The sequence below is a fragment of the Melanerpes formicivorus genome, unplaced genomic scaffold (genome assembly GCF_026170545.1).
Source record: "Melanerpes formicivorus ecotype bairdi unplaced genomic scaffold, bMelFor1.0.p_v2 SCAF_137, whole genome shotgun sequence".
Lineage (NCBI taxonomy): Eukaryota > Metazoa > Chordata > Aves > Piciformes > Picidae > Melanerpes > Melanerpes formicivorus.
Genome location: NW_027142489.1, coordinates 656,659 through 670,191, shown reverse-complemented (window position 1 = coordinate 670,191; position 13,533 = coordinate 656,659). Strand labels below are relative to the sequence as shown.

The 13,533-nt window shown below is 61.2% G+C and overlaps 1 protein-coding gene across 7 annotated transcripts in view; it reads left to right on the top strand.

Annotated features, from left to right (window-relative positions):
• The window catches only part of CNOT1 (CCR4-NOT transcription complex subunit 1), a 79,221-nt gene extending 68,753 nt beyond the window's left edge, over positions 1-10,468 (top strand). For all 7 annotated transcript variants that reach the window (XM_068168402.1, XM_068168399.1, XM_068168398.1 and 4 more), the window contains exons 40-49: positions 510-758; positions 1,674-1,837; positions 2,077-2,194; positions 3,125-3,226; positions 3,939-4,112; positions 4,869-5,018; positions 7,782-7,962; positions 8,893-9,025; positions 9,787-9,921; positions 10,065-10,468. In XM_068168402.1, coding sequence (XP_068024503.1) covers positions 510-758; positions 1,674-1,837; positions 2,077-2,194; positions 3,125-3,226; positions 3,939-4,112; positions 4,869-5,018; positions 7,782-7,962; positions 8,893-9,025; positions 9,787-9,921; positions 10,065-10,143 — 1,485 coding nt within the window. In that variant the 3' untranslated portion in view covers positions 10,144-10,468. The remainder of the gene's footprint in view (positions 1-509; positions 759-1,673; positions 1,838-2,076; positions 2,195-3,124; positions 3,227-3,938; positions 4,113-4,868; positions 5,019-7,781; positions 7,963-8,892; positions 9,026-9,786; positions 9,922-10,064) is intronic.
• Positions 10,469-13,533: the final 3,065 nt, after the last annotated feature.

Sequence of the window (13,533 nt, the reverse complement as noted above, 5' to 3'; positions counted from 1 at the left end):
GGAGCCCTCAGCACAGGAGGGAGGACCTGGAGCTGCTGGAGAGGCTCCAGAGGAGGCCAGGAGAATGCTCAGGGGCTTGGAGCAGCTCTGCTGTGAGGCCAGGCTGAGGGAGCTGGGGGTGTTCAGCCTGGAGAGGAGAAGGCTGCAGGGAGACCTTAGAGCAGCCTGCCAGGACCTGGAGGGGGCTACAGAAGGGATGGAGAGAGACTGCTCCCCAAGGCCTGCAGGGCCAGGCCCAGGGGCAATGGCTTCAGAGCAGATTGGGATTGGATGTGAGGAACAAGTTCTTTGCTCTGAGGGTGGTGGAACACTGGCACAGGCTGCCCAGGGAGGTGGTTGGGATCCATTGCAGGTGAGGCTGGAGAGGGCTCTGGGCAGCCTGCTCCAGCTGGGGCTGTGCCTGCTGGGGGCAGGGGCTGGGGCTGGCTGAGCTGTGGCCTGCCCTGCTGTGTGTGTATGGGAGGGGGAGGCAGGGGCCGTGCTGAGGCCTGGCTCCCTGTGCCGGGCAGATGCACCAGCAGGGCATCCTGAAGACGGACGACCTGATCACGCGCTTCTTCCGGCTGTGCACCGAGATGTGTGTGGAGATCAGCTACCGCGCCCAGGCCGAGCAGCAGCACAACCCCGCCGCCAACCCCACCATGATCCGCGCCAAGTGCTACCACAACCTCGACGCCTTCGTCCGGCTGATCGCCCTGCTGGTGAAGCACTCCGGCGAGGCCACCAACACCGTCACCAAGATCAACCTCCTCAACAAGGTCAGCAGGCCGCCCGCGGGGCTGCCGGCGCCTGGGCTCGCCGGCCTGGGAGGGGAGCCTGCAGGGGGTGGGGTGAGGAGCACCTCCTGAGGGGGTCAGTAAGGCAAAGGGCATCTAGGTCAGGGCAACCTTTGACAGCAGTCTAGCCTGGGGGGGAGGAGGCTGAGAGCAGCCCTGCAGGGAAGGCCTTGGGGGTGCTGGGGCTGGGGGAGCACAGGACAGGAGCCAGCACTGGGTGCTGGCAGCACAGGAGGCCAAGGGCAGCCTGGGCTGCAGCCAGAGCAGTGTGGCCAGAGCTGGAGAGAGAGGATCCTGCCCCTCTGCTCTGCTCTGGGGAGACCTCCACTGCAGGGCTGGGGCCAGCCCTGGGACCCCAGGACAAGAGAGACCTGGAGCTGAGGGAGAGGCTCCAGAGGAGGCCCCAGAGATGCTGAGAGGCTGCAGAACCTCTGCCCTGGGGCCAGGCTGGGAGAGCTGGGGCTGTGCAGCCTGCAGGAGAGAAGGCTGCAGGCAGAGCTCAGAGCTGCAGCTGCAGAGCTGCAGGGCAGCTGCAGGCAGGCTGGGGAGGGACTGCTCAGAAGGGGCTGTGGGGCTAGGCCCAGGGGCAATGGTTTGGAGCTGGAGCAGGGCAGAGTTAGGTTGGAGCTGAGGAGGAAGTTGTGCAGAGGGAGGCTGGGGAGAGCCTGGCCCAGGCTGCCCAGGGAGGTGGTGGAGGCTCCATCCCCGCAGCCCTTCAAGTGAGGCTGGACAGGGCTCTAGGCAGCCTGACCCAGGGGAGGATGTCCCAGCTCCCAGCTGAGTGCATAGCAGCTTGGGCTGGATGCTCTTCAGAGGTCCTTTCCCAGCCAGGGCCCTCTCTGGGAGTCACCTGTGATGCAGTGTGGTGGTGTCAGAGCTGCCCTGCTGCCTCTGCAGGTCCTTGGCATCGTGGTGGGAGTGCTGCTGCAGGACCACGACGTGCGGCAGAGCGAGTTCCAGCAGCTGCCTTACCACCGCATCTTCATCATGCTGCTGCTGGAGCTCAACGCCCCGGAGCACGTCCTGGAGACCATCAACTTCCAGACCCTCACAGCCTTCTGGTAGGTGCTTGAGGTGGGCCACAGTGCTCTTCCTCCTGAGAGGATGCCAAGGGTTCCCCTGCAGGCTCTCCTGGCTGCTGCTCCCTCCGTGGTGGCTGCGATCCCCTGGGTCTGGAGGCTGCTTGTGGGCAGGAGGCTGCGGGGTGCAGCTCCGGTGCCTCGCTGGCAGGGCTGTGGATGCTGTGTAAAAGCAATCCTGTTGCTGTGCCCCTTCTAACCTGCTCTAACTTTTCTTTCAGTAACACATTTCACATCCTGAGGCCTACCAAAGCTCCAGGCTTTGTCTATGCCTGGCTGGAACTGATCTCCCACCGGATATTTATTGCGAGAATGCTGGCACATACCCCACAGCAGAAGGTGTGGCTGCAGTTTGTATCTCTCAGTTCATTCAGAGCTCACACAGCTGCTGCTCTGGTCTGCTGCTGCTGATTCACCTCTCTCCCAAATGCACTAGCAGCTTGGCTGGTCTGTTGTGTTCTGCCTTCCACATTCACAGTAAGCTAACTGCATGGAGGAGAGCCTTGATGGCAGCAAGCTGTGGGAAGGAGAGGGCAAACTGACCTTAAGGTTGGCCCAGTCTGGAAGAGCAGGAAAGCAAAAGCTGCCAGTTCAGTGTGGCACATGGAGTGTTCTGGAAACACCCATTGCACATGATCCCTGCCTGCAGGTGTCCCAGGCCAGGCTGGATGAGGCCTTGAGCAGCCTGGGCTGGGGGGAGGGCTCCCTGCTTGTGGCAGGGGGGTGGACCTGGCTGAGCCTGAAGGTCCCTTCCAACCCAACCCATTCTGTGATGTGCAGCTGAAGTCCTGGGGATGAGCTGTGCTGCAGTCCCTGCTAGAGCAAGCAGCAGGACAGAACTTCAATCACAGGTCTCATCAAAGCCCAACCTGCTGGCAGCCTGCCAGTACCTGAAGGGGGCCTGCAGGAAGGATGGGGAGAGACTGCTTACAGGGGCCTGTGGTGACAGGACCAGGGGCAATGGCTTCAGAGCAGATTGAGATTGGATATCAGGAGGAAACTCTTCACTATGAGGGTGGTGAAACAGGCTGCCCAGGGAGGTGGTTGAGGCTCCATCCCTGGAGATACTCAGGGTGAGGCTTGATGAGGCCCTGGGCAGTCTGATCTAGCTGGGGAGGTCCCTGCTGAGTGCAGGGAAGAGGTCAGAGTGGATGAGCTTTGGGGGTCCCTTCCAGCCTGGACCATTCTATGACTCTAATCACAGTCTTGCAATGCAGACAGCTGCTCTTCACTGCTCTTTTTCCTACCAGCTGTTTGTTGTCTTGGCAGGGCTGGCCAATGTATGCCCAGCTGCTGATTGACCTCTTCAAGTACCTGGCTCCCTTCCTTCGAAACGTGGAACTCACCAAACCTATGCAAATCCTCTACAAGGTAAAGCACAGCTGGCAGCCCAGGGCCTGCTGCTGCCCTCCCCCCAAGCCCAGAGCTGGCAGCCCAGGGCCTGCTGCTGCCCTCCCCCAAGCCCAGAGCTGGCAGCCCAGGGCCGGCAGCCCAGGGCCTGCTGCTGCCCTCCCCCCCAGCCCAGAGCTGGCAGCCCAGGGCCTGCTGCTGCCCTCCCCCAAGCCCAGAGCTGGCAGCCCAGGGCCGGCAGCCCAGGGCCTGCTGCTGCCCTCCCCCCCAGCCCAGAGCTGGCAGCCCAGGGCCTGCTGCTGCCCTCCCCCCCAAGCCCAGAGCTGGCAGCCCAGGGCCTGCTGCTGCCCTCCCCCCAAGCCCAGAGCTGGCAGCCCAGGGCCTGCTGCTGCCCTCCCCCCAAGCCCAGAGCTGGCAGCCCAGGGCCTGCTGCTGCCCTCCCCCCAAGCCCAGAGCTGGCAGCCCAGGGCCTGCTGCTGCCCTCCCCCCAAGCCCAGAGCTGGCAGCCCAGGGCCTGCTGCTGCCCTCCCCGCAAGCCCAGAGCTGGCAGCCCAGGGCCTGCTGCTGCCCTCCCAAGCCCAGGGCTGTGGCTGGTAGCAGCATGGGCAGCTGCTGCTCTGTTGGAATGAGTGCCTGCAGGGCTCCCTGTGCAGAGCAGCCCCTTTGCTGGCTGGCTCTGCCCTGCCCTCCCTGGGGCAGCCCCAGCAGTGTCCTCTCCTCTCTGGACCCCCAGGGCACCCTCCGTGTGCTGCTGGTCTTGCTGCATGACTTCCCAGAATTCCTCTGTGACTACCACTATGGCTTCTGTGATGTGATCCCCCCCAACTGCATCCAGCTGAGGAATCTCATCCTGAGTGCCTTCCCACGCAACATGAGGCTTCCAGACCCTTTCACCCCCAACCTCAAGGTAGGACTTGCTGCTGTGGTTAGGCTTGGAAGGGAGCTCAGAGCTCAGCCAGCTCCAGCCCCCTGCCATGGGCAGGGACCCCTCCCCCCAGCCCAGGCTGCCCAAGGCCTCATCCAGCCTGGTCCTGAGCACCTCCAGCCAGGGGGCAGCCACAGCCTCCCTGGGCAGCCGCTGCCAGGCTCTCCCCAGCCTCCCTGCCAACCATTCCTTCCTCCTCTCCACTCTCACTCTGCCCTCTCCCAGCTCCAAGCCATTCTCCCTGCTCCTGGCACTCCCAGCCCTTGCCCACAGTCCCTCCCCAGCTCTCCTGGAGCCCTTCAGCTCCTGCAAGGTTGCTCTGAGCTCTGCCTGCAGCCTTCTCTCCTGCAGGCTGCACAGCCCCAACCCTCCCAGCCTGGCCCCACAGGGGAGGCTCTGCAGCCTCTCAGCATCTCTGTGGCCTCCTCTGGAGCCTCTGCAGCAGCTCCAGGTCCTCCTTGTGCTGGGGGCCCCAGAGCTGGAGGCAGTGCTGCAGGTGGGCTCTGAGCAGAGCAGAGGGGAGCTTCCCCTCCCTTCTCCTGCTGCTGCCACTGCTTTTCCCCTTGCTCTCAGGTCTGTGAGGCAGTCACTCCCCAGCCTTCAGCAGGAACTTGCTCTTTAGGTTTCCATTGCAGAGCTGCTGGGCAGCTGTGCTCCACAGTGCTGCCTGATGGGAGCCTCATCTCCAGCTCTGTGCCTGCTGCTGGCTCACAGCTGTTTGGTTGTTCCTCTCCCCAGGTGGACATGTTGAGTGAGATCAACATTGCTCCTAGGATCCTCACAAACTTCACTGGGGTGATGCCTCCTCAGTTCAAGAAGGACCTGGACTCCTATCTCAAGACTCGCTCTCCGGTCACCTTCCTCTCCGACCTGCGCAGCAACCTCCAGGTGAGGGCCTCTGGGCTTCAGAGCACCTTTCCTGCTGCCCCACTCACTCTCCCTTCTCCTGCAGGAACCCTCTGTGGAGCCCTCCTGTGTGGCAGGCAGTAGAAAAGCCTTTAGGGGAAAAAAATAGAGGTGGGGAGCTGGAGATTGGCTGTGAGGAAGTTGTTGGGCAGGAGGGTGGTGAGAGCCTGGCCCAGGCTGCCCAGGGAGGTGGTGGAAGCCTCCTGCTGATGCCTGGAGGTGTTTGCAGCCAGGCTGGAGGTGGCTGTGAGCAAGCTGCTGTGGTGTGAGGTGTCCCTGCCCATGGCAGGGGCTTGGAGCTGCCTGAGCCCTGAGCTCCCTCCTAGCCCTGACAATTCTATGACTCTAATTCTATGAACCCCTCCAGAGGGAGCTGGACAAGCTTCAGAAATGGGCCTGTGGAAACCTCATGAGCTCCATCAAGACAACCCCTGGGTACCAATCTAGGCTGGGGATGCAGGGCTGGAGAGCAGCCCTGAGGAGAAGGACTTGGGGGGTGCAGAGCTGGAGAGCAGCCAGCACTGAGCACTGCCAGCCCAGCCCCAGCCATGCCCTGGGCTGAGCCCCAGCAGGGTGGGCAGCAGGGGCAGGGAGGGGATTCTGCCCCTCTGCTGTGCTCTGCTGAGCCCTCCCTGCAGTGCTGGGACAGCTCTGGAGCCCTCAGCACAGACAGGGACCTGCTGGAGCAGGGCCAGAGGAGGCCGCAGCAGGGCTGGAAGGGCTCTGCTGTGAGGCCAGGCTGAGTGAATTGGGCTTGGGCAGCCTGGAGAAGGCTCCAGGGAGACCTTCTGGTGGCCTTGCAGTGCTCAGAGAGCCTCTCAGCAAGCTGGGGGCAGTTTGGAGCAGGCAGGTCTGTGATTCTAAGTGCTCATTTCTCTGAGGCATTCTCCCCTAGCAGGATGTTTCCACCTACCTTTGGGCCAGGGGGGACTTGAGGAAAGGCAATATTTGCTTTCAGGACCTTCAGACTGATCTCATTTAAAGGCTTTGATCTGCAGGAGCTGCCAGCTGCTGGTAGTGCAGATGTGATGCTCAGCATCTCTGACCCTCTGCCTGCATGCCCCTAGCACACAGCCCTGGAGGGCCCTCAGTGCAGAGCATGCCCTCAGCCCCAGGGCCCTCAGTGCAGAGCATGTCCTCAGAGCTGACTGCATCAAGCGTTGCTTCCTTTTGCCCTCCCCCACTGGGTGCTGAAGAGCCTTGTGGCTTCCAGCCCATGGCTCCAGGGCTGTTTGCCCAGGCAGTGTCTGACACTCAAGGGCTTTGTGTTTTGAGCCTGACTGTGGCTTTTCAGCCACCAAATGGATTCATTGTTCCAGAAGCCTCTGGGTCTGCATGCAGATGCTTCAGGACTGGAATTAAAGCAGGTCCAGGGGAGGGCAGCAAAGCTGGGGAAGGAGCTGGAGAACAGGTCTGGAGAGGAACAGCTGAGGGAGCTGAGCCTGGAGAAGGGGAGGCTCAAGGGAGACTTTCTGGCTCTCCACAACTCCTCCCCTCAGAGGAGGCTGAAGCCAGCTTGGGTCTGTCCCTTCTTCCAAGGAAGAAGTGACAGGGAGAGAGGAAGCAGCCTCAGGGTGTGCCAGGAGAGGTTTAGATTGGCCCTCAGGAACAGTTTCCTTGCTGAAGAAGTGTCCTGAGCCAGGTGCTGGGGAGCCCCCAAGCCTGGGGAGCATCCAGAGCTGGGGGGCTGCAGTGCTGGGCACCATGGGTTAGTGGTGCCCTGGCAGCTGGACTCAGATGGTCTTGAAGGTCTCTTCAAGCACAAGGATTGCAGGAGTCTGTTGTAGCTTTGATGGCTGGAGGGGTGCAGGCTGCTGGTGCTGCTGGCATCTGCAGTGCCTGCTCAGCAACTCTGCTGAGGATCCCAGGCTGGGAGGCTTGGCTGAGCCAGCTGCAGGCTGTGAGGCCATTCAGAGCCTTGGGGAGGCTGAGAGCTGGGCAGGGAGGAAGCTGCTGAGGCTGAAGCAGGAGGAGAGCAGAGTCCTGCAGCTGGGCAGGAAGAGCAAACTGCAGCAGCAGAGGCTGGGAGGGGATCTGCTGGAGAGCAGCCCCCAGGAGAAGGAGCTGGCAGTGCTGCTGGGCAGCAAGGGCTGCAGGGCACAGCAATGAGCCCTGGGGGCCAGGAAGGCCAAGGGGGGGTCCTGGGGGGCACTCAGCAGAGTGTGGCCAGCAGGGCCAGGGAGCTTCTGCTCTGCCCTGCCCTGCCCTGGGGAGGCCACAGCTGGCAGACTGCCTCCAGCTCTGGGCTCCCCAGCTCCAGAGGGACAGGGATCTGCTGCAGAGAGGCCAAGGGAGGGCTCCAAGGCTGCTGAAGGGACTGCAGCACTGCCTGGGCAGGAGAGGCTGAGAGCCCTGGGGGGGTGCAGTGTGCAGAGGAGAAGGCTGAGAGGGATCTGAGCAATGTCTCTCCAGAGCTGAGGGCTGGGGGGCAGGAAGGGAGGCACAGGGACAGCCTCTGCTCACTGTGCCCTGGGGGAGCACAAGAGGCAAGGGCTGGAAACTGCAGCCCAGAAGCTTCCAGCTCAGCAGGAGGAAGAACTTCTTGGCTGGGAGGCTGCCAGAGGCCTAGAGCAGGCTGCCTAGAGAGGTTGTGGAGTCTCCTGCTCTGGAGCCTTCCCAGCCCTGGCTGGATGTGTTCCTGTGCCCCTGGGCTGGGCTCTGTGCTCCTGCTCTGGCAGGGGCTGGCACTGGGAGCTCTCCAGAGGTCCCTTCCTGCCCCTGGCACCCTGTGGTCTCTGCTGCTAGGTCTCCAACGAGCCTGGCAACCGCTACAACATCCAGCTGATCAACGCCCTGGTGCTGTACGTGGGGACCCAGGCGATTGCACACATCCACAACAAGGGCAGCACCCCCTCCATGAGCACCATCACCCACTCAGCACACATGGACATCTTCCAGAACCTGGCAGTAGACCTGGACACTGAAGGTGAGCTGGGAAGTGCTCCTGGGGAAGGGGATGGTTGTTCCCTTCCCTGAGTCTCACACCAGAGGGGGTGGTGCTGGTGACCAGCAGGCTGAGACTGCTGATCAGTGAAGGCCCTCAGGGCTCTGGAGTGGGGCTGTTGAGTTCCTTCAGCAGTCCCACAGCAGGGTCAAGTGCATCCTCAGCAGCCTTGCAGGTGACACCAGTCTGAGCTGTGCAGCTGACACACCCTAGGGGCAGGACCAGTCCAGAGGAACCTGGACAAGCTGGAGGAGTGGGACCCTGTGAACCCTGAGAGGTTCAGCAAGGCCAAGTCCAGTGCCCTGCACCTGGGTCAGAACAATCCCCAGTATCAGTCCAGGCTGGAGAGCAGCCCTGAGGAGAAGGACTTGGGGGAGCAGCCAGCACTGAGCACTGCCAGCCCAGCCCCAGCCATGCCCTGGGCTGAGCCCCAGCAGGGTGGGCAGCACGGGCAGGGAGGGGATTCTGCCCCTCTGCTGTGCTCTGCTGAGACCTCTCTGCAGTGCTGGGGCAGCTCTGGAGCCCTCAGCACAGACAGGGACCTGCTGGAGCAGGGCAGAGGAGGCCACAGCAGGGCTGGAAGGGCTCTTCTGTGAGGTCAGAGTCAGAGAATTGGGCTTGGGCAGCCTGGAGAAGGCTCCAGGGAGACCTTCTGGTGGCCTTGCAGTGCTCAGAGAGCCTCTCAGAGGCTGGGGCAGGGCCACTTGTGCCAGGCCAAGGGGGTTGGTTTGGACTGCAAGAGGGAGGTGGAGAGAAGAAACATTGGAGCCTGGGGGTGGGGAGAGCCTGGCCCAGGCTGCCCAGGGAGGTGGGTGCTGCCCTGTGTTCAGCTGGTTTTTGTTGTGCTGCCAGCCCTCGAGCTGGGGCAGTGCTGGCTGTGCCTGAGGCAGCCTCTGCTCGCTGTGCCCCCAGGCCGCTATCTCTTCCTGAACGCCATCGCCAACCAGCTGCGCTACCCCAACAGCCACACTCACTACTTCAGCTGCACCATGCTCTACCTGTTTGCTGAGGCCAACACTGAGGCCATCCAGGAGCAGATCACAAGGTGAGGGAAGCCCTTGGCCCTGCGAGAAAGGCCTTGGGGGTGCTGGTAGGGGAGAAGCTGGGCAGGAGCAGGCAGGGGGAGGCTGCAGCACAGAAGGCAAATCCCAGCCTGGGCTGCAGCCAAAGCAGCATTGCCAGCAGAGCCAGAGAGGGGATTCTGCCTCTGTGCTCTGCTGAGACCTCCCCTGCAGGGCTGGGGGCAGCTCTGGAGCCCTCAGCACAGGGAGGACCTGGAGCTGCTGGAGAGGCTCTAGAGGAGGCCAGGAGAATGCTCAGGGGCTTGGAGCAGCTCTGCTGTGAGGCCAGGCTGAGGGAGCTGGGGCTGTGCAGCCTGGAGAGGAGAAGGCTGCAGGGAGACCTTAGAGCAGCCTGCCAGGACCTGGAGGGGGCTACAGGAGGGATGGAGAGAGACTGCTCCCCAAGGCCTGCAGGGCCAGGCCCAGGGGCAATGGCTTCAGAGCAGATTGGGATTGGATGTGAGGAACAAGTTCTTTGCTCTGAGGGTGGTGGAACACTGGCACAGGCTGCCCAGGGAGGTGGTTGGGATCCATTGCAGGTGAGGCTGGAGAGGGCTCTGGGCAGCCTGATGCAGCTGGGGCTGTCCCTGCTGGGGGCAGGGGCTGGAGTGGCTGAGCTCTGGAGCTCCCTTCCAGCCTGGAGCATTCTGTGACTCTCTAAGCTGCCAACCCTGCACCATCCCTGCCCCTCTGCACGCTTCTGGCTCTCTCTGATCTGTGACCTTCCTTCACTTGTGGATTTCAGGGTTCTCTTGGAAAGACTGATTGTAAATAGGCCTCACCCCTGGGGTCTCCTCATCACTTTCATTGAGCTGATCAAGAACCCAGCTTTTAAATTCTGGAACCATGAATTTGTTCACTGTGCTCCAGAGATTGAGAAGTGAGTAGAGCTCTACCACCAGCAGCACCAAACCCCTGCCACACCTCCTCTGGAGCAGGGCCCCCAGGGAGCACCCTGGGGTGGCCTTGGTGCTGTTGTGCTGCAGTCCACCCCCCCTAACCCTCCTTTTGTCCCGGGCCCAGGCTGTTCCAGTCGGTTGCACAGTGCTGCATGGGGCAGAAGCAGGCCCAGCAAGTCATGGAAGGGACTGGTGCCAGTTAGAGGAAGCTGCAAGCCGTGGGGAGGAGGTCCTCAGCCCACCCAGCTGACAGAAGGCTCTGCAAGGCTCCTCCTGACCTTCCCAGCCCCCCCCCTCAAATGGAACAGACACAGCAGCCCCGGGGTGGAGGTCTGGCAGGTTCCAAAGGTGGAAGCAGTGGTGGGGGAGGGGCCAGGGGAGGGAGGAGGTTGGGTTGGGTTCTTCTTTTTCTTTTTCTGTTCTTTTCTTGGTTGTTTTTTGTTTTGTTTTGTTCCTGACTTTGGCCAAACCCAGAAGATGCTGTGAATATCATTTTAAACCAGTTGTAAATACAAGGAAAAGAGGAAAGCTTTTGTTTCCCCTCCCCTCTCTGTCTGGACTCCTGGGGGTGTGCAAATGGTGCAAGGAAAGCACCACAACACAGGCAGGTGGGGGAGGTGATGCCTCTGGCCAGCTTGGAGCATGAAGTGGGGAGGGGGGGGAAGGGAGGGGGGCAGCTGCTGCTGCCAAGCACTTGTCTGGGGGCAGCCTTCCTGGGCCCAGCATTCCCAGGCTCCCAAAGACACAACTGCAAGGCCAAGTTCTGCTGTGAGGTAACTTACTGCTCTGCCATGAGGGTGGGGGGGGGAAGGGCAGGAAGGACACCTTTAAATCCAGCCCAAGGGGTTTGGAATGTGGGGGGAAGCCTGTGGAGCACAGGAAAAGGAGTGAGGGGAGGGGGGGTGAGGTTCAGCATTGCTGCTCCTGTTTTATATCTCCCCACACCTCTCCCTGTCCAAATGCTGAGCAGCAGGCAGGGAGAAGCCATCTTTGGGTTGGAGAAGCTACACCTCAGCCCTGCAAGGGGAGGCTCAGCCTGCTCAGCTCAGCCCTGCAAGGAGAGGCTCAGCCTGCTCAGCTCAGCCCTGCAAGGAGAGGCTCAGCCTGCTCAGCTCAGCCCTGCAGGGAGAGGCTCAGCCTGCTCAGCTCAGCCCTGCAGGGAGAGGCTCAGCCTGCTCAGCTCAGCCCTGCAAGGGGAGGCTCAGCCTGCTCAGCTCAGCCCTGCAGGGGGAGGCTCAGCCTGCTCAGCTCAGCCCTGCAGGGGGAGGCTCAGCCTGCTCAGCTCAGGCCTGCAGGGGGAGGCTGGGCTCAGCTTTAGGGCAGAAAGCAGAGCCCAGCCCTCAGATGGTATTTTGGGGGGTGTTGAAGTTTTCTGGTTGTTTTGGGGATTGTTTTTCGTGGTGGGGGATGGGTTAGTTTTGGTGGGGTTTGGCTGCTTGTCCATTCTGGATGGTGCCTATGGGGGAGAGGGTTTAACCCCAGAGCCTTCCCCGCTCCTCCCTTGCCCCTGGTGACCACAGCAGGGTAAAGTTGTTTCCAAAATTAAATCAAGTAAGTAAAAAAGAGGGGGAGAGAAATAAACCCCACCCCACCCCTCAAAGAGAGCTGAGGCCAAAGGACCAATACAGCCCCATTTTTGTAAGGATTTGGAATGGGTTTGGGGTTGTTGGGGTTGGGTTTTTTTGTACTGTTTTGGTCCCTCTGTTGTATTTTGTAGCCTTCCTTAGCTCCTGGCCTTCTCAGCTCTCCCACCTCCTGTGTATGCATCCTGTAGTTCACACATTAAAGTCCTGACATGCAGCACCTGCTTCTTCTCTCCAGCTCCATCCTGCCTGCCCCCAGTTTGCCTTCTGAACTCTCTTCTGGGGAGTTCCACCCATCCCACACCTGCCCTTTTGCCACTGCCTGCTGGGGATGGGCTGGGTGGGCAGAAGGGAGCTGACAGGGCTATAGAGGGCTTTGCTTTGTTGTGCAGGAGGAAAGGACAGGAAGTATCTGGGGCATGGTGAGGTCAAGAGAGCTTCTCCTGCCCCTCTGCTGTGCCCTGCTGAGGCTGCTTCTGGAATATTGTGTTCAGTTCTGGGCCTCTCAGTTCAAGAAGGACCTCAGGGAGCTGCTTGAAAGGGCCCAGCCCAGAGGCACAGAGCTGCTGCAGGCAGGGGAACATCTCCCTGGGAGCACAGCTGAGGGAGCTGGGAGCAGAGCAGCCTGAGGGCTGCCCCCAGTGCTGGGGGTAAAGCTGTGCAGGGCTGGAGCCAGGCTCTGCTCAGGGATGGCCAAGCACAGCACCAGGGGCACTGGGGGCAAGCTGGAGCAGAGGAAGAGCCACAGGAACTGGAGGAGAAACTTTGTCCCTGGGAGGCTGCTGGAGCCTGGAGCAGGCTGCCCAGAGAGGCTGTGGAGTCTGCTCTGGAGCCTTTCCACCCCCCTGGATGTGTTCTGAGTGACCTTCTCTAGGTCACCCTGCTTGGGCTGGGTGATCTCCAGAGGTCCCTCCCAACCCCTTACATTCTGTGCTCCATGGAGAGGGCCCTGGGCTGCTTTCCAGCACTGTGTGAGCAGCAGGCACTGCTCTACCTCCTCCTGGGCCCTGCCTTGTCCTGGCCTACCAGCCCCTGGCAGTGGCTGAGGTCCCTTCCAGCACCTCACATTCTGTGGGGGAGTTCAGCAGCAGAGTTTGGCTCTGCCAGTGCTGTGCTGGGCAGCAGCCTGCTTGCAGTGGAGGCTCAGGCAGGAACCAGCTTCACTTCTGTGCCTTTCAGGAGCACCCTGCTGTGCTGCTCCCTTGGCAGGGACCTGTGGGAGGTTGCTGGCTGTAATCAGGGTAGGTGGCTTCAGAGTGACAATACTGCAGAATCCTTCAGCCTGAGCCCTGCAGCACAGCAGACAGGAGGAAAGGGAGCTTCACTGCTTGCTTTGTACCTGCAAGCTCCTCACTGCTCCTGTGTGGGTGGAGAGCTCAGGACATCCTGCTGGGGCTTGAGGGATTGTGGCCTTGGCTGTGCTTTAGCTGCAGGGAGCAAAAACCACCTCCAGGGCCCCACTGAGGGCACTCTGCTGGCAGGCTGCAGCTCCCAGGGAACTCTGTCACCTCTTCTCCTCAACAGTGTTTTGCAGTCACCTCTGTGCCAAGGAGCCAGCTCCTGCCAGCTCCTTTAGTTCCCTGGCACTTCATGTGCTGAATCTGAGCCTGGTGTAGCTGGAGTTGCTTGGCTGTGGTGTGACAGCTCCAGCTTGCTCTTCCTCCTGCCCTGGCTTAGGCTGCAGGGACTCAGCAGCATCCAGCTTTTGTTCTGCCCAGCTGCCCTGGGGACTTCTTTCTGCTGGTTTTAATGCCAGCAAACCACAGAGCTCTGAAGTCTGGGTCTGCACTGACACTGCTCTCCATGGCTGCTTCCCTTGAGGCTCCAAGAGGGCTTGCAGGTGGGCAAGGCTTGGCCAGGATGCTACTAACCCCACGCTGAAATCTCATCTGCTGTAGGGAGGGAAGCAGCAGGATGGCAGAATGGACTCTGAGCAGCCACTGCATGGCACCACTGTAAAAGGCAGAGTCAGAGCCATCAATCCCTAGCTCCTGTCAAACCACCCTGGCC